Source organism: Mus caroli, unplaced genomic scaffold (genome assembly GCF_978045245.1).
Source record: "Mus caroli unplaced genomic scaffold, Mus_caroli_1 scaffold_10, whole genome shotgun sequence".
NCBI classification, from domain to species: domain Eukaryota; kingdom Metazoa; phylum Chordata; class Mammalia; order Rodentia; family Muridae; genus Mus; species Mus caroli.
Genome location: NW_028227265.1, coordinates 115960546 through 115987464, shown reverse-complemented (window position 1 = coordinate 115987464; position 26919 = coordinate 115960546). Strand labels below are relative to the sequence as shown.

At 50.0% G+C, this 26919-nt stretch overlaps 1 protein-coding gene across 1 annotated transcript; it reads left to right on the top strand.

Annotated features, from left to right (window-relative positions):
- Window positions 1–25883, top strand: Tmem255b (transmembrane protein 255B). Its single transcript, XM_085844361.1, has 9 exons — window positions 1–165; window positions 5667–5809; window positions 8525–8587; window positions 15483–15572; window positions 18666–18746; window positions 19656–19741; window positions 20435–20594; window positions 21499–21642; window positions 25719–25883. Exons 1-9 carry the CDS (start codon window positions 111–113, stop codon window positions 25881–25883), a joined length of 987 nt encoding a protein of 328 aa, XP_085700487.1. The 5' UTR covers window positions 1–110.
- Window positions 25884–26919: the final 1036 nt, after the last annotated feature.

Below are 26919 nucleotides of genomic sequence, written 5' to 3'. Positions count from 1 at the left end.
GGAGAGCGGACACAGGGCTGCACTTCTTGAAACTGCTGGGACTCTGAAACCTAATCACCGGGCAGGAGGAGCCTCGGGGCACTGCCCTCCCAGTGGAGGGCACTTCGGGAATGCAGCCGCTCCCACCGCCCGTGCCAGGCCCTCTGGCTTTGCTGGACACCACAGGTTAGCTAAGGGCACCATTGGTATCTCTGCCGCTGGCAGGCAATTTGGGGGCCCTGGAGCTGGGTTACAAGTCTCTAGCAGATCTAAGAGGGGAACTACCTGCACAGCTCAGGACTCTGGGCACAGGACTCCTTTGGGGTTTGGGGCTGGGACTGGGTCTGGTTTCATGTGGTACAGGTCACCTATCCATTGGTGCCTCATCCTTCTCCACACTGATCTATCCACTCTCCCCTTCTGTTTCTGTCCCCCGTGTTATCTTTTTGTTAACAGACCCAAGTCCCAGACCAACACCTTTCCAGTCCTACTGCATTTCTCTCAGTTTCTAAAATTTTCAGGGAAGTGTTTGAAAGAACCAGGGAGCGCATCCTGCCTGAGGGGTGCAGGGAAAGGTGCTCAGGGATTTTAGAGTTGTTGGAACCAGCGAGAGCTTCCACCCGCCTCACACCCCAGCCTCTCCATCTCTAATTGTTCCGTTTCCTGAATCAAGCCCGACACAGCTGAAAGCCAGGTTCGTCTGGGAAAACAGGAAACCTGGTGCAAGCTCTGGCTCCAGCCGCTTAGGCATGGGTGCTCTTCTGGGAGGCAGCCTGACCCTGGAGGGATGCGGGGCATTGTTCCTGCAGGGCAGAGGGTGGGGGAGATTTACATGGTGACCCTCTGCTGTGGGATTAAGGGATTAGGTCAGAGTGGGTGGGGGTGGCTCTTGATGATCCTTTCAGAACCCCTGGTGATCTTTGGAAACCCTGGTGGAGACACTTCTGGGAAGTCTGATTGGTTAGTGCTGTTAAATAATAATGATGATGATGATGATGATGAATCTGGCTTCTTTCTGAGAGACTGCCGTACCTTCTCTTCTGTAAGGCCAGTTGCTCTGCGGTCATCCGTTCATTCTCCTAGCCGATAGCTAGCTAGTGTCGGCCGGCAGCTGTTATGTTACCAGCTGCCAATGCTGTTATGTTAGGGTGACTTGGTTTACACCTGAATTTTCTTCTGATAAGAAACTCCAGACTTTGAAATGGTTTGTGGGAGGTGTTTGTTTTTATTGAGACAGAGTTTTAAAAGCAACTAAAGGTCTGCGTGACTCCAGGCTGTGACCATTTTATATCGACCCTTCTTTGCTTACAGCTTGGCGTGGTGCTATATATAAAATCAGAACCTGGTGACTGAGCAGTGCCTAGCTTGGTCTCTACTACAGGACCAGCCCTCATTGGATCTCCTAGGCTGGTCTCAAACCCCCAGGCTCAAATGACCCTTCTCCCTCAGCATCCTCAGTACCCAAGACTATAGACCCAGGCTATATTTGACCCAGAGGATTGACCTCACTCGGGATTTCTGGCCCTATAGAGAGCAAGGTCATAAAGAAGAACCCTGCTGGGTCTTGTCCTCCAGGCTGGGTATCTCTTCCCATGGTCCAGCACAGAGGACGGTCTGTTGCCCATCAGTGCCTGCACCTTCTGGGCTGACCAAGTGGAGCTATGAGAACCTTGGGTCAGCAGTTGTAGCCAAGATAGGCAGAGGCCTGGGAAAGAGGACAGCATTTGAAAATGAGGGGTGAGGTGGGGATGGGTGGGCAGATAGCAGCCAGGTGGTGTGCTGAGGTGTGGGGAGGGCATACCTGGGATGGAATAGACAGAAACACTAGACAGTTAGGAGAGTCTCCATTGGCCGCCTAATGGCACCCTCAGAACAGCCCTGTGGTTTTTTGATGAGGAGGGCTTTCACAGAGCAGCCCTGAGGACCGTCTAATAGACTCAGTCTATCAAGTTGCTGTCTTTTCTCTCTCTCCCCAGGTGAAGTCTCATTACTTACACCACACCAGGTGCCACCTCCTCCCAGTGTGAGCAGGACACTGGCAACCCTGAGAGTGAGAGGCATGGCCCTGCTTGACCTTCTTCCTCCTTGTGGGCCCGAGCTTGGTCATCTCCCACAGTAACTAACCTGGTAGCAGTGGTTTAATTAGCAGCTAGGAGCTGTCTAGGCACAGGAAAGTAGCATCTTGTTGAAGAGATAAGGGACAGAGGAGATGGTGTGGTAATTGTCTAGGTATCTGTCTTATGGGAAGAGCCTTTTATCTCCAAAACCTGATGTGGAAATGCTTGTATCTGGGGATTTCAGACACCCTGCCTTCTTGTCTTGGGTTTTTTCCCTTATCTTTATGCCATACTGAATATTCAGATGTATTTATAAGAGACACTTTGGGTAGGACTCTCTTTCTCCTTGTATTTCCGGTGGGAGTCCATTAACTCCAATCCAAGTAGTCAGAAAGGGATGCATCCCTGCCTGTCCAGCAACCACACAATTTCCAGACCCTGTCTTAACCTGGGAACTGTGGACAGAAACGCTGGCCCCTGACCTCGCTCATGTCTCTGGGGTTTATTACAGAACACTCCAGGGGAAAGTCAAACTAAGGAAAGGACTGGTAAGGGACGAATGGCTATAAATAGGTGACAGTATAATTTCAAGGGCTTGACCTTTGGCCAACTGTCTTTGCATGCCAGAAGCCATAGCCCTTTAACAGTGCCAAGTGCCACTAGCCTAGGATGTCACGCTAGTGAGGCAACAGAGAGGATGTGCGTGGTCCAGGCTGCTGTGCGCTGGCGCCACCCAAGGTGAAAGAAGTTTCAGCAGAAAGGTTCATCCAGATCTCAGCCATGTTGGGTCATCCAGGTCTCAGCCATGTTCATCCAGGTCTCAGCCACGTTGGGTCATTAGTAGTTGTTTGGTATGTAGTTGGTGTGCGATGCGCTTAGGTAAATGGAGGAAGTGAAATCCTTTAGGGGAGAAAGCACCTGCCTGGTCCGCTCCAGGGCTGGTTACTACCTGCTAATCCAGCATGTGCTTGCTTGGTACCTCTGCAGACATGCACTGTGAGGTATGACCAGATGGTACCAATGCCCGTGCTATTGCAGGTGGCCCCAGCCTCCTTGGCTCACTCCTGAGGCTGTGTGTGCACTCTTATTAGGGCTGTGGGCACCGTGGAGAAGCAAGGGGCTGCTCTAGGCCTTCCATGTTCTGTCAAGGGTGCTCTGTGCCCTGTTCCTGCTGTTTTCAAAACAAGGCATTGTCTTTGGCTCCTACTGGCACGAGTCACATCTCACTGGCCTGAGTCACATCTCACTGGCCTGGGCCATCCATTCAGCCTGCCTCACTTCCCTTACATTTACACAGAGGTGTGGACACAGGAGAAAGTGGAACTGCTCATCCTGCTGCAGTTTCCTCCCCGGCTCCCCGTTCTTCAGCTCCCAGGCTACCCACCTACCACCCACCAACCTCAGGGCTTTCTCAGGGCCAGCTGGAGCCACTCCCCAAACACCTCAGGGGCTCCTTTCCTGGGTGGTGTTCCCATACCGCATTCTGCACTCTCCTTGTCCCTGGCCCTGTGGAATGTGACACTTTATAAAGTCTAAATGTGCCATGGCTCATCTTATCCCAAAACAAGAAGCTCCTAGTGAGGGTAGAAGATCACCTAATGTGATCTTACCTGGCAGTGAGTCTCAGATCTGAAGGCATCTGCACACAATGAAAACTCAAGTGGGGGATGGGAACCTGGGACATGAGTGGCAATGAGGAGGGAAAGCAGAGGGGTGAGTGGGGGGAGCAAACACGTGTGACCACATTTCTGCAGCCAACATTGAAGTGAGCCCATGGGGTGATCTGAGGTGGGTACAAGGGTCCTGTGGATTCTGGACATAAACCATCCTCTCAGGCAAAAGAGTGGGGAATGGGGGAAGGGAAGACTGAACCAATATTGGAGGCCAGGACTTGCAAAGAGCTCCATCTTCTACCAACCCTTGGGGACCTTGGAAGCAGTAAGGCCAGAGGTAAAGAGGGTGCCATTGCCAGCTCCTGGGATCCAGCGATTGCTGTGTTGAGGAATGGGTAGTGTCACCTCTCTGTGGGGACAGAGGGAGATTAAGAGGAGATTCTCAGGAGAAACCTGTCACTTCTGGTTGAAGAGGCTGAAGAGGGATGAGCAAGACCTCTGGAAATGGGTCTTGCTCCTGGAGATGTGCCCTTGCTGGGTCAGATAAAAAAGGCTTTCTCGGGTCAGCTGAAAAATGTGGGATGTGAGAAGCCATCGGTGGTGCTTTTAAAATTTATGTCTTGAGTCTGTAACTGTCCTTTCCTTGGGTGTCATAACCTTGACTCGTGTTAAGCTTCACTGGTGAGATCAAAGGCGTGTGACATCTTCAGATGAGAACCTAACAGGGCGTGAAGGTCCACCCTCTCAAGCCACTGGCCATTTTCTTTGTTTTTTTGGGGGGCCTGGTTTCTCTGTGTAGCCCTGACTGTCCTGAAACTCACCCTGTAGACCAGGCTAACCTTGTCTCTCAGAGATCTATCCACCTGCCTCTGCCTCCTGAGTGTTGAAGTTAAAGGCATGTTCCACCATGCTTGGCTCCAGTGGGCATTTGAAAGGAGGTATACATGGATAGGCAGGCTGCTTCTGGTGATGCAGGTACTGTGCTGTGTGGAACACATATAGGCACACATGAGTACACACACTTGCATGTGTGTGCACACTCTCAAACTGTTGACTTGTAGGACTCTGGAGGAGGAGGAGGCCACCAGACTTTTCTTCCACTCCAGTTGTGTTTGCAGCAGTGTGGTCAGATGCTTGACTGGATCAGAGTTGAATGTCCCTTCTCACTTGGCGTTGGCCATAGCCTGTGTTTCACGTGTGGGTGTGTAGTGACTAAGGGAGGCAGGTGGCGGTCAATGGAAAAGCTGTTCTATCCTCCCCAGACCATCAGGGTAGAGTCAGGCTCAAGGGGGTACATTGGAGGGTGGAGCGCTTTCCTGTGAGAGCTGTGTAACTCCTGGAGTTGGCTGCATAGAGCAGGTGTCCAGAAGAGCACTCTGTGACGCTTGGCTTTGTCGGATAACGGCTGGAGGATACTCAGTGGTATTCCCTCTCATTTTCTCTACCTGTGACTTCATTCCAGGGTCTCATATTCCAAAGCGGTCGCAGGGCCCGGCTATTGTATTTGTATCTCAGGCAGGAGGCAGGACAGCAGCCAACCTGAGCTCCCTGAAATGTTCCCGAGTCCAGCGAGCTCTGCTGGGCTGTAGCATGTTCAGAACTCAGTCTCACAGCCTGAGGCTACAGACGCAACCTCTGGCCAGGTGGGTAGCTCTACACCCAGAAGCCCCAGCAGCTGACAAAAGAGGCCCAGCATCTGGGGCACAGCTGCCTCCGACACTTACGACACCTGTATGCCTCTTCTTTACCCCGTGGAACCCTTCTCTCCTTGGAGGTGAGATGGATGAAGACAAGCCACTCTCCATCCTCAGGCAGTGACCCCTGGCTTGGCTCAGGACGTCAAGGAGGAAGGAGTGGGTAGGCTGCTCACCTGCCTAGTCCAGCCTAGACCGGGTTTTCCCTGTGTTGGTAGAAGACCGGCCTGGAGATCACAGGATTCCAAATGACTTGATCTGGAGCATAGTGGGTAGGTGGGTAATTAGCCCTCAGCTCACCAATACCTTTCTTTTCCTCATAGAGGGCTTTGCCAGGAGGAAGAAGATCTCTCTGTGGTTTGTGGGCTCTCTCCTGCTGGTGTCTACTCTCATCCTGACCATTGGCCTTGCTGCAACCACCAGGACAGAGAATGTGACTGTGGGCGGCTACTACCCAGGGATTATTGTGAGTCAAAGGCCTATGGGGGGCTGGGCAGGATGTTCAGTGATCTATGTGGACAGATACATCACTTACCTAATAGTCTGTGGTGCTAGAAACTTCTGCTGGGGGAAGGAAACGTAGTCCTAGGGAAAAATGACCCCAGCCTGATGCCTAGTGTCTGAGAAAGTATCCAGCAAAGAAAGAAGGCTGAGGGCTGCTGGTTAGGGGCCCTAAGATAGGCCATTGTCTTGTACCATGTTCGCAGGCCAGTGTCATCATGGGGCCCCTTGGAGGCAGACCAGGCAGGAGAAGGGTATGACTTGGTGATGGCAAAGGGTTCAGGGTCACATAAGGTTACACAGTAGAGGTGGGGAGGGCCTGAAGCTGAGGCGAGCCAGAGTCTCTCTGAAGGATGGTAACACATTCTCCCCAGATGCCTGAGGGACCAGCCCTGCTGCCCCTGGACATTAACACATACAGCGGCCCCAGCATAATTCCTGGCAGATGGGCTGGTGGCTTTAGATGGGCTGGTGGCCTCAAGAGCCCTATGGGAGGCCATGGGTTGAAGCTGTTGTTCCTGATGCCACCATTGAAAACAAGAAGGAGAATTGTGTGATGACTTCCCACAAAAGGTTAAATGACCGTAGGGACAGCGCTAATGATTTCAGCAACACAGGACTCTCAGCCCTCAGCCCTTGAAACATATTTACTTTCATTTTATCTTTGTTGCTTATTTATGCAGTTTGGATACATGAGTTATATGTTATCTGCCTGGATAGAATTCACAGGTAACCCTGTGTATAAAGCATCTACACAGCAATGGTTTTACTGTAACATGGCATGAAGCCCATACCAGAGATGCTGGCCTTTGTACAAGGCTCTTCTCCCATGTTGCCAGGGCAAGGAGGGGATCCTGAAATTCGTGAGCTAGACTATGTGAAGGTGTAGCATCTCTGATTCTCTGAAAAGTGTGAAGGTCAGACTGGAGTGGTAGTCGCTGCCTGTTCTCCAGCTACACTCATTTGAGATTCTCACCTCAGGGATTCTGGTTTCATTTTGTTGCTGTGATATAACATCCCGACAGAATCCAACATATGGGTGAGAAGGCTTAATTTTCACTCACATTCAGGGTATAGTCCACTGTTGCTGGGATGGCACAGGAACAGCAGCGTGAAGCAGCTGGTCACATCCCATCTACAATCAAGAGCAGAAAGAGATAAATACGTCCATGATGATTGCTTGCTGATTGTGTTCAGCTTGACTCCTCCATCCCTGGACAGTTCAGGGCCTCCTTCCTAGGGAATGGTGCTGCCCACAGTGGGCCGGCTCGTCTCACATCAATTAAGCAAGTCTCCCGCAGACATGCCCACAGGCCAACCCAACGTAGACCACCCTTCCTTGAGATTCCCCAAGTGATTTTAGGTTGTGACAAGTTGATAGCAAAGCTCATCACCACAAGATTATCTTCCACCATAGAGAATCTCTGAGGGAAACAAGGAGATATTGCCATGGGGGATGAAATAATAATATAGTAACCAGAATTAGCTTTGTTTCAGATTTTGTATCTTCATGGAGGTGATAGTGAAAATCAGATCAGAGAGACACTGTATCCAACAGAGCTGAGGGATGCTGGCTACCTCAGGAGAGTAGCCTGGGCATGAAAAAAAAATCATCATTTTTGGAAAAAAGTTTTCACATCCAAAATAATTAAACTTAGTATAACTTATATATTTTAACATCTCTATGATGGATGGGGTCTGACGATTGTGAACTATGGGCAAGGAGTGTGGCCTTCAAAGCTCGATACTTAGAGAGATGCCATTCTTTGGAATCAATATGGGCCAGTGCTTGACCCCTCAGATTATCATGGGCTCAGGGAAAGTGTGTTCAGAGCATCTCTGGAGCTCAGGTCCAATGCCCAGTCTTTGGGATGAGGACAGACACAAGGAGGTGATGCTAGCACCCGACTGACCCTCTGCCTGGGAGACCTCCTGGACCCCAAGCCTCCATCTTGCCTTTTTCACATGCCCAGGTTGCCTGCTGCCCTGCCCAATCTGGATTCTAGTGTAGGCAAAGTCTTGACATCCCTTCTGTTGAAACATCATAGATGTTTCACCTGCCAAATCTCTCTCCGTCTTTCTTGGGCTGGCTTAGAGGGCATGTCAAAAGATCAGTGTGAGGGCTCCAGGTCCCTACAAAGGTGACCAAGGCTTAGCAGCTGATTTCTGTGATCAAAAGTTGTGCTGATATAGAGGCATTCGCTTCTGCCTCCCCAGTGGGCATTGGAGGGGACAGGAGGGAACTGTCCTTCTCTAGGGACAGTAACTCCATGCTGCATGGTGAGGGTGGCCACACTCTCTTCCTGACAAAGTATTAACTTTTTAAAGACAGGGTCTCATTTGGTAGCCCAAGTTGGCCATCCTCCCGCCTCAACTTCCCAAGGGCTACTGCACTCAACTGGACAAAATATTTAAGGGTGAATTATTAAATATTTAAAATTCGATTTGTTTATCTTGAGGGGAGAGTAGCATTATGCTATGATACATGAGTGAAGGTCGGAGGAATTGGTTCTCTCCTTCTACCATGTGGGGTCCTGGGCATTGAACTTAGGTCATCGTGCTTGCCAGCAAGTGCCTTTGCATATTGAGCCATCTCACCAGCCCAGGGGCCATTATTAACTGTGATGGGTCAGTATGATGCTAATCAAACATCTTTCTCTCATTCTTCCTCTCGCCTCAGCTGGGCTTTGGGTCCTTCCTGGGAATCATTGGTATTCACCTGGTGGAGAATAGAAGACAAATGGTAAGAAGACACATGCCCATTGCAAAATGGGCTTGTGGGGAGTTTTAGTTCCTCAATGTAGGACGCTACAGTCACAGTTAGGGTTTCCTCTCCACATTCACCTGAAACCCCTGGACCTGTATAAAACCCAAGACTCGGGCCTAATTGGTGCCATTCACAACTTGGCCAAATTGAGCATACCACACAGATGATCAGAGAGAGGTAGAGATGAAAACAGAGCAGGGGATCTGGGGTCAGATGTTAGAAACATAGTTACTGTTCTATTGCCGTGAAGAGATATAGTAACCAAGGCAACCTATAAAATATTTAAAACATTGGTGGCTCGCTTACAGTTTTAGAGATTGAGGCCATGATCATCACAGTGACAGCAGGGCATTAGATCAAGACAGATAAGGTGGTGAAGTAGCTGAGAGCTTATACCTGATCCACAAGGTTGTTGGAGGGTGTGTGGGGGGGATAGAGACACACCTCCTCCAACAAGGCTACACCTCTAATCCTTCCCAAACAGCTTCACCAGCTGTAGACTAAGCATTCAAATATATGAGTGTATATGGACCAGTCTTCTTCAGACCACCACAACAGTAGACATTTAGACGATGCTGATTGTCCAAGTTGACAGAGTATCAATAGCTGTGCAGTACAGGGGACTATGGACTCTTTTTGTTGGTGCAGTGTTGAGGACTGTTGCTGTAAAATATAAGTGGCTCACTTTTGTAGGTCCTGTTGGGGTGCTCTGGGAGTCTCCCTCCCCCATACCATCCAGGGCTAGGGTTAGAGACACACATCACCACGTCTTGATCTTACATGGGTGCTGGGGATCTGAGTTCAGGTCTCCATGCTTGCATGACACATACTTCACTGCCTGCGCGATCTTCCTAGCCCCAGCTTTCATTTTTGGTGGCGTTTTAGTGTTTCCATTTCTCTCAGGCTTTTGACCCACTTTAGTTTGCATGAATGATGTGAAGCAGAACTTACAGGTATCCCTTCGTGTTTTCCTCCTCTGAACACCATTTGTTAGAGAACATTTTTAAAGTAACTATAAAATATTATTTATTTTTTTAAAAATTAAAATAAGATTACATCATTTTATCTCTTACTTTTCCTCCCTCTATGCTCTCCCATTTACACCTCCTTGCTTCCTCTTGAAATCATGGCCTCTTTTTTCTTACACACACACATACACACACACACACCCTGCTGAGTCCATGTCATGTTACTTGTATATCTATGGTTTCACGGATGACCGTTTGGTATTGGATAACTAGTAAGATTGCTCATCCCTAGGGAAGGCTGATTACCTCTCTTCCCGAATGCCTTAGTGTGCTGGATGGTTCTGTGTCAACTTGACATTAGCTAGAGTCATTTGAGCTTAGGAACCTCAATTAAGTAATTGCCTCCATAAGATGAGATTGTAGGCAACCTGTGGCATTTTATTAATTAGTAATTGATATGGGAGGGCCCAGCCCACTGTGGCACCACCCTGGGCTGGTGGTCCTGGGTTCTATAAGAAAGCAGGCTGAGAGAGCCAGTAAGCAGCACCCTCCATGGCCTCTGTATCAGCTCCTGCCTCCAGATTCCTGCCCTGTTTGAGCGCCTGTCCTGACCTCCTTCAATGACTATGATGTGGATGTGTAACCCAATTAAACCTTTCCTCCCTAACTTGCTTTTTGGTCATAGTGTTCCATCATAGCAATAAAAGCCCTAAGACACTTAGCTACTTGGAGTTCTTTGTCTGTGGGGCCCAGTGAAATTTTCCTCCTCCACATGAGTGTGCTCTTTGAGTTTCACTTAAGTATCCATATTGTTTTACCATGGGTGAAGCTTTCCTGTCATTTTCAGAGACACAATCTCACGGTAGATTTTCTGGTCCTCTGGCTCTCCGTCTTTCTTCTTCCTCTTTCATGCTGTCCTCCAAGCCTTGAGCTCTACCCGTGTCAATTGGGGCTGGCACCCTCATTATCTCTTGTTCTCTGAGCCATTGTTCATCTGTTGCTAACAAGTTTCTCTGACGATGGCTGGGAGCCAGCTGTCTTTCTTGGCCCTTGTGCAAGGTGTCCAGACGTGAGCTGAGTGGTTGGATGTGCTGCATGAGAGGCTGGGATTTGTTCTCTCTCCATCAAACCAGTCATCTGACCATAAATGTGTGACTGGTTACTGGGCTCCCAGTTCTGCTGCACTGGTCCCATGAGCCACACCATGAGCTTGGTTTCTGCAGCTTTGCCGTAAGTTCCACAGTTGGGATTATGTGAGTCTTCTAGCTTTATTCTGCATTTGGCTTGAGTAAGATCCCTTGTGATCATCATGGGTGAATGTCAACACCAGGATCTCTGGTAGGGACTGTGCTAAGTGAGGTGCTGAGGGCTCAGCTTCAGAAATACAACCAGTCCCCATTTGTCTAGCATGTTTTTTCTTTTCTTTTTTTTTTTTTAAAAAAAAGTCTTTCACAAATGTTTTTAGGTTTGAGTATAAGTTTTGTGATTTTGTTGTTAGCCTTATTTCTGGTTTTTATTCATTCTGAGGCTGCTGCGTGGGCGTTATTTTGGTGGAATCATTACCACCGGCTGTGCCAAGTTCATTCCAAGCCTGTAAGCCACAGAACACATTTGCTGCTTCTGGTGGAATTCCAGTGGATTCCTTGAGACTGGGTCTGCAAGACTGTGTTACCTTACAGATAGCAGCTTTACCCTTCCTGGTGGAGTACAGAAACCCTGGCCATACTACTCTGGCCTTGACAGTTGGATGCTAAAGACTCTGTTGATTTACTGATGAGGGAAGCATGTCCACAGTGGACAAGTGTGTCCTTGTGTGCCCCTGTCCTTGTCCCTGACCAGCCTCCTGTGATTCCTGCATGATCTTTCTTCTCTCCTTTTTAGGAAACTCTCTGTTTGGGTTGTTTGTATGACAAGCACACGTTTCACTATAATATTAATGTACCATTGGGTAGTGCTCCTTACTGATACCCAGATGGGAGTCTCACCCCTCCAATTAGCTTCCGTGGTGTAGAGGGTACTCCCCATGATACAAGGGGAGAAAATTAATCAATGTTATTGCCAAGCTATAAATGCTGTGACTTACAATGGTGACTTGCCTGTGAGATACAGTGGCGCAAACTGGCACAAATGGTGTGGGAATAACCAACCATTATTTTAAAATTGGATAGAATCCGTACCTGACACTTCTAAACTGGCCCAGAACCTGAGACTGAATAGGTCATGGGGCCAATGAGAAATCTACTAAGGAAATAAAAACTTTAGTATTGGGCACTTTAAACCCGAGTCCATTGGTACCCATCACCTATCCCTCAGTTCAGAGCTAACCTTTGGTCTCCTTCTATACTTTCCTTCCCACGGGAGCTTGAGGCAAATCCCGGACACTTATTTGATTTGTGCTTGTTCCAATCTGTTCACTCTGAGGGTGAAACCTAATTAGGAATGAGTTCACCCATTATCTCTGCCTATTATTAGGACAATATCCAGTAGAAGCCAAAGGACGACTCAGAGGGAGAGGGAGGGCTCTTCTACCAGGAGAACAAATCATGTTCTCTGGAGAGGGCTCCTGCTACCTGCCAGTGTCTAAGCATTACCTCTTTCCTTCCCATTTCTCCTCCCTTGGGGTTCTCAGCATCCTGCTGACTCAAAGATGACACTTCTATGTCTGGGAGGAACAGCACTATCAAATTTCTTGTGGCAATTTGTCACAAGAAGTATACACAGCAACTAAGTCTCCCCCAACAGTAGAACTCCATTTGATACAGGTGCGACCTGTGTGTTGTCCCTTCTGAATCCCAGGATGTTGAGGGGGTCCCATCAGCTTGGAGCTGTGAGTCCCAGGCCCTTTCTTTCTTACAGGGGCTGTCTGTCTCTTAATTTTTCTCTCTCTCCCAATCTTTCTCTTTCTGTCTGTCTCTGTTTCTCTCTGTGTCTCTGTGTCTGTCTGTCTGTCTGTCTGTCAGACTGACATACTGAGGGGTTTCTTACACACGTCCATGGAGTCAGGGGAGGGGAGGGGATTCTGGCTTTTTGTCTAATGCATTTTGACTCAGACCCAGACCCAGCTCAACCATACATCAGCTCTGTGATCTACTTTGTCTCAGCATGCTAGGGGACTTCCAGGCACCATGATGGCCAGAGCAGAAATGGTGACTTCCTGCACATGGGACACATGGTGTGCCCAGCTGTGGCTCTGTGTTTTAGAAGGACTTGGCTCTCCAGACCTTGCTGCAAAGAGTAGGTCACATGTGTGCGTTTTCAGCACCTGGAACAGCTCCCACACAGCCCCAATGCTGCAGGGTGACAAGTGCCTCTGTTGGGGACATTGATTAAGGTTAGGGACCAATACTTTGTAACTCATCTATGGTCCTTGTTCATAAGAGGATGGTGTTTTCTTCCCAAGGGTGTGGGTAACCCGCCTGCCCTCAGCCTCTGTGTGCTGGCCGCTTGCCTCTCTTGAACTTAGCCTCTTTGGTCACTGCTACTTCCTCCTGCCTTAATGACATGGCCCTCAGGTTCCAGGATGACTGGCAACCTGGAGGGTAAATAGGGTAGAGTTCTAGTCAGAGTAGATCCACCCTGGTTGGCTGGCAGAGACTGGAGGAGAGTGGTCAGCATTGTCCAAGGATAGTGTGGTAGCCCCAAAGGCTTTGGAGATGAGATTTTCCCATTAGGAAAGGCTCCATGTTGTCCCTGGGAGGTGTTTCCAGCTAGGATGGGCTGTGATCGGTGGGTGGCAATGTGGGGGAAGAGGAAGGGTCTCCATCAGTGTGTGACTGGCATGGATTGAGAAAAGACAGCTGTGAGAGGTTGTGTTGGGGTCGTGTGCTGAGCACACATGTGGTGGACGTTGGTGTGTGGACAGCTCCCTATCAGAGGAGTGTAGTTTCACCTTGGTGGATGTCAAGGTTTTCACCACGCTGTGAATTCTGATGTTGAACTAAGCACTGACAATGCAAGGTGCTGGGATCTGTTTCCAAGGCTCTTGGCCTCTGGCGACTGCTAAATTAATTGGCCTGCTCCTCTGGGGAGGAGAGGAGAGTGTGACCAGCACTCCAGCTGCAGCCATGGTTCAGGTTGGCTGGGTGACTAGATTCAGGATATAGGTCACACAGATAGCAGGGCTTGGGGCAAGCTGACAGGATCCTTCTGATTTTGCCTTCCTCACAGCACAGTTCTCACTTTTGGGTTCATGTCAAACAAAAAACTGAGATGAGAGAGGACAGAGAGGCAGAGGACACCAGGGAGCAGTGACACTGTCACCAGAGAGCAACCACATTGTCAGAGCATGGCCCAGCATGGGGCCGGAGAGCTCTGACTCTACACTGGGGCTAAAGAGAGAGCTGCTTACTGTACATGCTATTTCTCCTTCCCTCTTTCTCTCCCTCCTTCCCTCTCTCCCTCCTTCCTTCCCTCCCTCCCTCTCTCTTCCTTCCTTTTTACCTTCCTTCCTTTTTTCCTTCCTCCCCTTCCCTTCCCTTGCCTCTCTTTCTTTCTTCCTTTCTCTTCCTTCCCTCCCTCCTTCCTTCATTTCTCTCTGTGTGTCTCTTTTTGTTTTTCTGTCTGTCTGCCTTTCTTTCGTTTTTGAGACAGGATCTTACTGTTTAACTCAGTCTGGCCTTAAACTCACCATATAGACCAGTCTGCCCCTGAATTCACAGAGATCCACCACCTTCTGCCTCCCGAGTGCTGGGATCATAGATGTGCGCCACCATGCCTTGCCCTTGTTTGCTTCTTCTTAATGGTTGCCCCTCGCCTTTCTTCCCTGTGACTGGTAATCCCGATGACCTTATGTATCTCCCAAGACTGAGCGCCAAACCTGTATACTTGGCAGATGTCCCCTGTTTGGGGAGGAATCACAGATAAGGAGAGCACCCATGCATGGGGTTTAGGAGGTGTGATTGCTCACAGGCGATCAGGCAGGAGATGCTGGCTTGTTCTTCTGAGCTAGGATCTCAGTGTGCAACTGAGGCTGCTTTGAGCTCATGAGCCTTCTGTTCCTTCCTCCTGAGCTCTGATATTTGGTTCACTTTCACACCCCTGAACAGGAAATCTTCCGCAGCAGTGTGCCTGCTTGGTCAATCTGGAACCGTGTCACAAGAAAAACTGAAAATAAATGTAGCCAACAACTATAAGAAGATTTTCAGCCTTCTTAGTAGTCTGAGAAATGTAAATAGAAATAATTAATAATTAGTAACATAAATTCAGGCAAACATTTTAAAGCACCAATTTCATGTCATTGTGGATACAAGAAAGTAGACATTCAGGTGGCTCTGTGGTGCAATGGATAGCGCACTGGACTTATAGTGACGAAAAAGTGAAAGTAGATATTCTATGGTCAGTGGCTAGATATGTTTATAGGACAGTGTAGCATTCTGTCTCAGAATGTTAAAGTACAAAGAACCTAAATATGCATGCTGAAGAACTAGGTTATAACACATGTTCAAGGAATTTATCCTATAGAAACACCCGTTTGTTAACAAACAGCATTTCCAATCTCTAGAGCAGGCAGTTTAAACATCATGGTAGGTAATGGATGGTCTGAGGCAGATGTGACGCTGGACCCTTGCGGGCAGGGATAGTGCAGAATTAATCCAGTTATGTTAGAAGCCCAGGGCAAGTACTCATGTGTGTATGAAAGTGGAAACACGGTGCAGGTGGGTGTGCAGAGGTGAGGGTGCAGAGGCGCCCAGTGTACTTCTGTGCAGAGGTTGCCTCTTGGTCTTGTGGTACAGATCCCACAGAGTGTATCACATGGGTGAGTGTGTGGCTCCACCCCTTGGGGCGGAGTCACTGGTGGATGGAAGTAAATCGGCGATTGTCTGGCCATTAACTCCAGGCTGACTGTGTTCAAGGCTGGGTTTCTTTGGGTTGAGACTCCACACTCCTCTCTCTTCTTCTCCTAGTTGGTGGCGGCCATCGTGTTCCTCAGCTTTGGGGTGGTGGCGGCGTTCTGCTGTGCCATAGTCGACAGCGTGTTCGCAGCGCGGCACATTGTGAGTACTGCTTTTGAATGGCCCACAGTCTGTCCCTAGGGCTCCGTGTCCATGTGAAAAACATCTCAATCACACAGCTGGGCTCTGACATCTTCACACAGGCTCCAGGTGAGCTGCCATTGCTGTCCTCTTGTTGAGTCTGGCCCCAGCAACCCAAATCCTCTGCCTCCCACTGGCCACACATGCACGGCAAGCACACGTACCACACACAGAAGACACAAATACAACCATACACAGCAGATACACCCACCTTACACAGCAGGCACAAACACACAAGCCACACACAGCAGACACGCACATACCATAAACAGCAGATAGAAACATACACAGCCACACACAGTAAGTACAAACATACCACACTTAGCAGGCACAACAACACACACCATACACAACAGACACAAACACATAGCGGCTAGAAACATACACATCACATAACAGATGCAAGCATCCTTTATCATTTCAGTACCCACCCCCCAGCACTAGGGAACCCTTGTTCCCACTCCACAGTTCTGGAGCTCTGTGTCCAGGGGCTGTCCTCAGCCTCTCATCACACTTACCGCACCGTGAAATCTCAGACTCTGCTCTTGTGTGTGTGCAGTGTCATGGTCTCTCTTCAAAGATTGTTACTTAATGTGGGGCTACGTATATGAAAAATAGAAACCTCCTTATCTATAAAAGGACTTTAAGAGGCTATAGACAGTCCTGCTAGTGAGGTAATTATGAAAAGGAGGAGGAGGAGACGAAGATGACACTGCTTGTGTTTGCATTTCATTGGTAGCCAATCTGAACTTTGCCCCCACAGTGAACAGTCATGCTTACTCACCTGTTTAACCGCTGCAGGGTCAGGCAGGCCCCCTGGTGCCACAGACAAATGATGAAACAGCCAGGCTTCTGGCCTAGGAAAGGAGATGGAAACAATTCAGAAACAAGTACATCCAGGGTGTCGCGTGACAGACTATGCTGTGACACGTGCTGTGACGTGATATGGCACGATATAAAAGGCCCAGTAGAACATGTGTGCACTGTGATACGGTGGCTGGCAGAGAATACATGCCCAGGGATGTCAGAGGACGTGACGTGATATGACATGTTGTGATGTGTAGTGGGACGAACGTACAATGTGATCTGAATGATATGCACTATGCCATGGTGTGGTGTGGTGTGATGTCCCGTGACACGGGAGATGAATGTAGCATGCTATGGCATGGTGTGCTCACACAGAGGAACACTATTATAACATAGTGGAGTGACTTTATATGCACCATTATAACCTGGTGGGAATTCTGTGTATGTGTGTTTGCATGTATGAACACAGTGTATGAGTGTACAAGCATGTGTAGCTCCCCCAGTACCTACAGCTGGGTGTTTAGGCATCTGGCCATCTGCATATAGACTATAGTGCTCCCCAAGGTATGTACCAACCTTGCCTTGAGATTCTGTCCCTGGGTAGTGTATAACCTCGCAGCTCTTCAGCACTTGGCTGAGAGAAGTCACCTTCCAGAGACTTCTGACTCCAGGCACATAGTCGCCTGTCTGCAGCCACAGGTGTGAGAGGCCCTCACTCATCCTTTCTGGCTTCATTGATGAGAAGAGCCTAGGAGACCGATCTGTCTGTATCCATCTGAGTATGCCCATCTATCAATGCCCACCACTTATACCCATCCCCGTGCACCTGCTTACTCGGCCTGATGGGTCAGTCTTGGGCCTCTGAAGAGTGACCAGTGTCGTTGAGAGTTGGTACCATGCAGATGCACACCAAGCTGCCATCCTGCAGGAGGATGGTGTGAAGACTCCCACTTCACACCATCAAGTCCCCTGGGGTGTCTTGCCATTTTGTGACGGAGGGCAAGTAATTCTGACATCCCTGAAGCATCCTCAGAGCGTGTGAGCCGGCTCTCAGCTCCACTGTAGCCTCCTGCCCTGCGCCGCTATCCCACCTGTTCCCGTCATGTACCACCTGGGGCCAGTGCCTCCCACTGACCCATCCACACCGAGCCTGGCACACAGGTGCTATGGTCTATGCTGTCTGGTTCTCATGCCTGTCTTTGCTGCCAGCATTACTGGTGGTTTCTAGACTCCTCTTAGGTCAGAAGTAGTGCTTTGAGAAATGTCACTGATGCATAGTAAAGACCCCAAAGGTGCATTTATAGATTGTATGGCTTTATGACACTCTACAAGTCCCAGAACCCGCTGTCTCTCTGCTGCCTTAGCAACTGCCTGCTCATTAATCTGCCCTCTTCACTCACCTACAGCTCTGGCTTACCTTGGCTTCCTCATGGTTCAACACTACGTCAGTTCCATGACTGTTGGAAACACAGGGGTGGGAACATGGTGAGATAAGACATTGATGAGCTTATGTCAAGTGGTGGGGCATGGCAGATGGAAGGATGCATGGCTGGATGCATAAGTGATTGAGTGACCAGATGCAGAGGTGATTGGTGAATGACTGGATACATAGGTGATTGAGTGATTGGGTGCATAGGTGATTGAGTGACTAGATGCATAGGTGATTGGTGACTGGATGCATGGCTGATTGAATGGCTGGATGCATAGGTGTTTGATCAGATACATAGGTGATTGAATGGCTAGATGCATGGATGATTGATGATGATGCATGGATGCATAGGTGACTGAATGACTGGATGCATAGGTGACTGAGTGACTGGATACATAGGTGACTGAATGACTGGATACATAGGTGACTGAATGACTGGATGCATAGGTGACTGAGTGATTGGATGAATATATGGGTACTTAGGATGGATGAATGAATCAGTCCAAATCTTCCTTGTTCCTTCCTAGAAAGAGAAATTTGCTTTACTTTTAGAAAGACAGAAGCCTGGTGCCCCTGGCGAGGTGTAGAACACCCCTTGTCCCATTCAGCAGCACACCCTTGTCCTTGTGCCCATGTCTGCCCAGCAGACAGGTAGAGGGTGTCTGTAATCCTTTCCCCTGTGGACTCCACATACAATTGCTATAGCAAGCAATAACTCGTGTGGCCTCAGTTCTGCCCTAGTCCATGGAAGGCAAGTCTGAAATGGCCATTCCTGGTTGGGGATGACCAGTCTGACCGATCTACATTTATTTCTTTAGGAGCCAAGGCCTCTCAGTGCTGGAAGATGCCAGTTTTACTCCAGTGGGGCTGGGTACTTGTATGACGTCTATCAGACAGAGGTGAGTCCCTTCAGCAAGCATGCCTTCTGCATCCCCCTTCTGTGTCTAGTTAAAATGGCTGTATTAATTCACACAGATCTTCTGCTGTATGGATACGAAGGCATTGAGAGCCAGGAGCTGACCTTGAGAGTTCAATGCTTGGGGTTCTCTCTGGGATCACAGCTGCACGCCTTCCTCTTTGACACAGTGTTAGCACAGTGTTAAGATTCATCTCCCCAGTCCTTCTTGGCCAATTAGCATTCCCATTAGCATTTTCACTAACTTAATCACTGCCACGAAACACTGGGGTAACACATGTGCAGTGTTCAAGGGATTCTCTGGCTCTCTGGGCCGGGGCAGCTGAAGTATGACTTCACTCTTGAGTGAGATGCCAGGAAGAGCAAGCACACACACAGCAGCTGACCCGTGAGACCGGCCCAGGTGGGCACTGGCAGTGTGGTTCAGTGGGCAGATGCTCTACACTAGCGCTGTGGAGATTTGTTGGCTCAGCTGAACGAGGCTGCTCACACCAACTGCCCAGGCCAGGGTGAGGCAAGAGTCAGGAAGGCAAATGGGTCACAGATTCTCTTATCGATATGTTCTGGGGTCTTCAGATTGGCAGAAGGGCTGGGCAGTCCAGAAAAGAGCTGTTGTATATTGTGGGGGATGGGGTGAGATTCTGCCAGCCAGCCCTGCCTTGCTCAGTTCTGCTCTGCTCGGCTCTGCCTAGTCCTGTCCAGTCTCATATTGTCCTGCCTTGCCTAGTTTTGCTCTGCCTCACCCACCCAGCCCCACCCTGTCCCACCCTATCACGGGTCAGTGAAGGTCCTGGCAACGAAGCTCTGCTCCTGGGCAGGAGAAGGTCTTGGACACAGACTGCCGATTGCCTGTGTAGGATAAGGTATGAGCCTGACTGTCACTCTACCCCAGGTCACCTGCTACTCTTTGAATGGACGATGCCAGTTGAAGGTGAGGAGCAACACGTGCTACTGCTGTGACCTCTACGCCTGTGGGAGGTAAGGCTGCGTTAGGAGTCTGTGTACACACACATGTAAACATGACCAGCATGTAAACACACATGCATGTGTATGAGCACAAGAAAGACCCTGCACAGGACATCTGTCTGTGAGCCAGAGGGGCCCCATTTCTTCCTTCCTGTATCCACTTGCATTTCCTGCTTCTTCCCTCTGGATCTTGTTTCAGCGTCACAATGGTCCTCGGAGTGGTTGGGTTTCCATCCAAGGGCGCCCAGTGTGTGGAAGTACCTGAAGGTCCAGGGAGGACCACAGCTGGCCACCAGGTGGCAGCCAGCACATTCCAGCTGTGGGCTGTTCCTCTCAGAGCAGAGAACCACCTACAGCTTTTTCTTGGGATACATGTGGAGAACTGAAAACACAAAAATGCTTGGTTACTATTCTGGCGTGGAGGGTAGCTCAGCCACTGTCCCAGTTGGCCATTAGGGGCCCAGAGCTAGTAATTTGGGACATCCTGTGCCCATCTGATGCCTCACTGTGAGGCCTGGTGGAGCCTCCCTGGCCAGTCCATAGAAAAGCAGAGGACTCTAACTTGTCTAACTTACATTTTCACCTGTGTAAGAGGACACCAGCACTATTAGAGCCGGTGGCCTCGGGCACTGGGAGCCCCAGGGTTTGTACTGTCACCTGGCCATGATCTAGCAATGAGGGCAGTAACCATTCTCCCTCCTACAGCACTGAGCCCTCGCCTGCCTACTATGAGTTTGTGGGCGTGCGTAGCTGCCAGGACGTGGTCCACCTGTACCGGCTGCTCTGGGTATCCACAGTGCTGAATGTATTGGGCCTGTGCCTGGGCATTGTTACAGCTGCAGTCCTAGGGGCCTTCAAGGACATGGTGAGTGATGGCTTCTGTGTGTTTCCAGCCGGTCAGCCCTAGCCCAGAGTTCAGGGCCTTCCCCTTCAGGAGAGCTCAGTGGTTCTCTCAATGAAGGAGGATCCAAACTCCCAAGTCACCTGCACGTCAGGTGGCAACTAGGACCACCAATCACTGGTTCTGGTTCCAGCACCTGACAACCCGCTGGGTGAATCTTCTCCCACCCGCTTAGGCAGGAAGACCTTGTTGCCATCTAAGAGCAAAATGTCACTCTGTCACTGTGGGGTTCATGGCTGCCTGGGTGGGGTGGTTCTGGGTAGGGCTTGGACCCCATTTTAACAAGCTGAATGAGAAACCTGAAATTCACCCCTACCTCCTTCTCTCTGAGCCAGCCCTATTGAATCTGCCCTTGAGCCCTAGTCTTATACCACTGGTAGAACCTCCCCTTTGTCCTCTCAGGGCCCATGGGAAACCCTTTAGGGTCCCTTCCAAGTCCACAGGGCTGAAAACCATCGCCTGGGCCATTCTTGTTTTGCTTGTCCTGTGGTCCCAGGGGCATTGGCCGTTGGTTGCTCTGTTCACTACCACCCCAGAACCACTGCTCAACTCTTCCTTCTCAGGTTTCTTGTTGCTAGGGAAATTTAGGGGATGTCTTGGCACCTCCCGAATTCCCACAGTCTGGTCTCTGGGCTCTATCAGGCTGCCTTTTCAGGTGGCAGCTCCAGGTGGTGACTCCAATCTAGAGACCATGTGTAGAGGATGCTGGCCTTTCTGTGAGGTCATTAAGAGAAGACAGGCCTACTCTTTGTGGCTTGGGTTTAGGTTCCCCAGAAGGCCAAGTGCAGGTCTGAATACTCCATGGAGTGACTGTGAGGGTCGAGTGGCTGTGAGGGTCGAGTGGTTATGCCCCCGTCTCTCTCCACAGGTCCCTCTGTCTCAGCTGGCCTATGGCCCGTCACCGCCACCTCAGATTCTCTATAACCCTGCACAGCAGATCCTCGCCTACACTGGCCTGTGTCCTCCGTCTATGGGTGTGCCAACCTGTTCCTCCTACCCTCTGCCACTACAGGTAGGTGTGCTGTGAAGTTGGTGTTATTTCTGTGGGCTTCCAGGTAGGCAGGGTAGTAGGGCTGCGGGTAGAGATGGGTGGACTTTGATATAGTTAGTAATGGGGAAGGAAGGGGACCCTTATGGGCTGGGTCATGCCATTTTCAAGGCTCATTGCTATTCACGGCTCATGAGAGTTATTTCGGAAGCTGATTACTTTAGCTATCATACTGGTAAGGGGGACTTAAGATGCCAACAGCTGCCTGGGTTCTGAATACTTGTACACCAGTGAGTGTTCTACATGGAGCCAGGTACTTGCCAACAAAGGTGTCGACCCCATAGGGCTCATGTGTCCAGTGCTGCAGACCCTGCGAACCTCAGGTCTGTGAGATCCTGTTTGAATAGGGCTTTGTTTCTCCTATTCCCATTCTTGGCTTTGGCTTGTTCATGTCCCGTGAAGCTCTGCCGGCTGCGGGTAAGATGGCCCCAGTTGTCCAGTGGTACTGTACTGACTTGGACCTGCCATTGTGGACTTGTGGGGTTTGTGAGCCTCCTGGCTTGTGTTTTAGTTAGCTATGTCCTGTCGAGACCCCTCGTCGTGACAAACGCATCATCTGTAACTGCTGCCCAGTGTCTCCTGTGGGGAGACTGAGATCCCAGGTCTAGACAGACCTTTCTAAGTGGAGCGATGCCTGCTCATCCAGCCTGGCTGGCCTGCAGCCTGGCTGGTAGGTGGCTTGTCTTACAGCACCAGCAGAGGCAGTCATGAGATGCCCAGAGCTGTGCTGAGTAAATGTTGAATTGAGTCTCTTTGACCTGTGGGCCTGCTGTATGGGATGAAATCATTTGTTTGAAGTCACAGGTCCTCAGGTATGTCCCCCAGGAGACCTCTGTCTAATGAGCCATACTGACACGAAGTACGAGGCCTCGCCAAGCAAAATGACACTTTGGGGAGGACATGAATGTCCACCTCTGACCATCTCGGATAGAAAGAGCTGCCAGAGCCCTAGGACTGACCCAACATTGTGACCATGTGTGAGCAGCACTTGGGAGTCTTGTGACCATCGGGGGTCCACATTTGTGAAGTGGGGACTGACAGCACACAGAGCTGGAAGAAGGCGTGGGAACACCCCCCCCCCAGTGTCTGGGACCTTAAAGTGCAGCTTTATTCTGTTTTCCAGGGATCACTGGTGCTCCAGGCTCAGAGAGTGAGGTCACTGTATTGCTGTCTCACCCCACCCCTTTTCTCTGTACCTCAGTTTCCTCTGGTTGCCTAGAGACGAAGCTGGGACTGTAACTGCTGAACCCCTGGGTCCTTTAGGCTCTGGAGAAGGGCTGCTGCAGTGGTTCATTGCAATGCTGGGGAGCGGGTCTGGTTTCTCAGTGTGACATCCCCAGGTGCTGCTAGTGGGGCTTCCCAAAAGGGAATTGGACCTTCATCTGCTGGAGCCACAGGGACCCCTAATCAGGGGACATAAGGCCTTTTGGGATAAAGTCTGGCTTGGAACTGACTCTCTCCTCTCTGGAACACTGGAGGCAGCTATGTCTAGGGTCAGGGAAGGAGATGATCCTGGTGGTGACTCCAAGGGCAGGTGGCACCAGCAGAAGCAGCTGCAGCTCCAAGGCCTCTGCCTTTCAATGGAACTTCAGTTTTGGCTTTGAGAGGATCTCCCTGGTCTCCACCCCAGGAAGGATGCTATCACCTCGGGCTGCAGCTCGTCCTGAAACCCTGCTCTGTTCTCCTGGCTTTTTGTCAAATCCACATGCAAGACTGTTTGTTGCTACTCTTGGTAGCCCTGATAGGGTTCCCTTAGCTGCTCTACCTGCCTTTGGACACAGAGACCCACGAAGTCCCATAGATGCCAAGAACACAATTCCAGAGCACAGCGGGTGCAGGCAGAATGAGTACCTGATGCTCCACAGGGGATGATGAACAATGCAGAAGGTGTGGTTCCATTTCCTCCTGCCTGGAGTCTGTCCTGGTGCCCTCCTGCCTCTCAGTCTCGAAGGCCTGGCCTAAGGAAGAATGGAAAGCTGTGGAGAGCTGCCGGCCTGTTCTCATGGGATGTGAGACTCCCCATGTGATGTTCTTCCCTGTTCCACATGGAAAAGGACAAATACCCCTCCACCCCCGTGGTGGCACATAAGAGACAACGTCACCACAGATACAGTTTTGGGAACCTAGAAGATGACCTGCCAGGTTCCATGGACACCTGCTCATCTCCTACCTTCTGGGACTTTTGTGTTTTCAGCCCTCTGGGCTGAGCAGCTTTTCATGGTGGCAAGTGTGAGAGTACAATTGCATATATGTTTAGCAGTCAGATTTCTGTAGAAACTGGCATATTGGATGAGCCATGTGCTCCCTCAGAACAATGGAACGAATGCTGTTTCTACAGACCAACAGAGCCCGAAGGAGATATTTTAAGTGTCCTGTTGAAGTTCTTAGCAGCTTGCAAACATTGGGGCCATGCCTAACCCAGCAGCTTGCCCAGAATGACAGCAGAGGTTAGCTTGAATGGCAATTCTGGGGCAGCAGTCCTGGCCTCCTCTGTATGGGCAGGAACTACCTTCATGGGGCCTTGTTTAGTGAGCCGCTTTCATCCAACTTTCCCAGTGGTTGGCTCTGTGGTTCCTGGAGGTTTAACCCGAGTTTCCTGGTGGTTTAGCCTGAGGTTCCTGGTGGCTTGCTCTGTGGTTTCTAAGGGCTTGCTCCATGGCTTGTGCATCTGACTATTTTCAGAAAATAGAGTGGACAGCGTGAGAAGCCCATCCTAGTAGACCTAAGAGGACGATCTCTAGGAATACGTTGCTCCCGTGCTCGTAAGGATGCACACACAGTCTCGGGGAGAAATGAGAAGGTTTGAGATACGACGGTGGAACTTTCTGTGACATTTGTCTCTAGTCAGGGGGACATTCTCAGCTTCCAGTCTCCCTTCCCTGGGGGGAAGTGGCTTTGGGATCAACAGGTTGTCAGATCCTGACTCCAGTATCAGGAAAACATGGCTAGCTAGTTGCTCATGAGACCAAGATGCAGCCAGGTAGAGCACTATACAGCACACAGGAACCACTTTAGAAACTCACTTCAAATTTACTTTATTCAAACACTGATTTTAAGTTTTAAACTTCTGGTACTTAAGACGGGAAAAGAAAATACTAGAAAAGATTTCCTTCAGACCAGTCCTGTTCCCCCAAGTTTTCTTCTCATATTAACTTACCTTTGATCTTGGGGGTGTTTATTGGGATGCCAGAGATACAACCCCAGCAAATGTAGAGAGAGATTTGTTCTTATTGTTTTTAAAGGTTTATTTATCATGTATACAGCATTCTGCCTGCATGTACACCTGCATGAGAAAAGAGGGTTTCAGATCTCATTACAGATGGTTGTGAGCCACCATGTGGTTGCTGGGAATTGAATTCAGGACCTCTGGAAGAGCAGCCAGTGCTCTTAACTGCTGAGCCATCTCTCCAGTCCAATGGTACACTGACCTCAGGACCAAGGAAGTACTGTTGGGACTGTAACTCATGGTCACACTTGGGCAAGAGTTTCTTTTTCCTTGAGCGTCTCTGCCTTTTTTCTTAAGGTCTGCAACTGATTGGACTAGGAGCCCTGACAGTAGGGTACCAGCTTACTCAAAGTCACTGATTAATTACATCTGAAAAATAACTTCCTTAAACTTCTAGACTATGGCTGACCACATTTGGCTGCTACCACAATAATCACCATGCTGTGTTGGGAATGTTAATGGTCTTGCTGTCTTTAGTGAGTGTCAAGTCCTGGCTGTAGTTGTCCCTGGATCTTCTAGTTAGTGCTACTGAAAGCTGACTGGGCTAAGCAGGCCAACCAAGACAGGAGTTTGGAGACCTTCCTGTGTCCCCAATAGCTTTAGAAGCCAGGTCTGTGCCAATCAGATGCTGTCCAGGCTGACATCTGACATCTCTAGGCTGTTCTAGACTTGAGAGGCCTCCTGAGAGGCCCAATGAGCCGGTGCCTCCTGGTCTGGTAAGCTGCTGGGTCAAGGTGGTGCTGGCATATATTCTGGACAACGTAGCTGAGTCCCCCCACCTGCTGATCGAGGACGCCTCTCTGTTTAATTGCAGCCCTCCAGTGCCCCGCCGGCCTCGGCCTCTGCTGACCTCTCTCTGCCTGAGGACACAGAGTCTCCCTCCCAGTGCCAGCCCAGCCGTGGGTGTTCCCATGCTCCTTCACCCTGCACACCAGCCTACTTCCTCCCAGGGGAGAAGCCTCCCCCCTACGCACCCTGACACGGAGGAGGTCGTAGACTAAAAAGTAATGTGGTTTGGGTTTTCCCAAAATATAACAACAACAACAACAACAACAACAAAATAAAGCCGCATATAGAAAGCCGGCTTCTGCAGCCAGCCTCGTAGAGAATTCCGAAAGGATCGCAAAGCTGTTGGCCTTCCCTTGGGCACACCCTCTCCAGCACAGGTCAGGGCCAGAGGCAGGAGCAGAGCTAGCTAGCCAACTGGCCCCATGCCACCTCTGCTGTTCACTGCCTCTCCCCATGTGAAGACCAGCAGCAAACCGTACTAGACCCCAGCAGCCTCCTCATCTGGAAGGACTTCTCTGCATGGACCATCGCTCACAGTTCCGTTTCGCCCTTACCATGGTGATGGCTATCACCCTGCAAAGAGAAGATAGCCAGGCATTTCTTTCAATGAGGGTTGTTCCCTCAGGACATGTGTTACAGGTTGACAGACTTCTGTGTGCACGTCTCTGAGAAGGAAACTAGCTTTTGAGTTCTGCCTCTGTGCAAGCTCTCCCTTTTGGTAGACTCCGGATCTCACACTTGCTTCTCCCTGTAATGCGCTGTTGCTTTGTGGCCACTGATTTAGTCACTGATTAGCTGTTGTGTGGCTACCTCACCAGCCTGCCTTTCCCTCTCTAAGGCTGGACAGAACTAGCAGTTTGGGGTGGAGGACCTGCTCCAGCGCCCCCTGCTGGCCAAGTCCACTCTGTCCAACAGAAGATCTTACCAAAGCAGGCTAGAAGAGGTTTTCTAAACAGTTTCCTACAAAAGACCCACAACACAATTTCCAAGCAGAGAGGTGATAAGTCTGTCTGTGCAGAAGCTGTGCTGCAAACCCAAGAGCTGCACACTGGTCCCAGAAGTGCTGAGACAGTCACTGGTCTGAGGACTGCTAACTGTGCACGGCCCTTCTTATTGAGTTTGGCCTTGGAGCCTGAGGATGAGAGAGTCTTGGTTTCTGTTTGATGCTGACTGACCTTGGATCCAGCACAGTTGCTTCCCTGCACCCTCCAGGAGCCTGGCCTCAG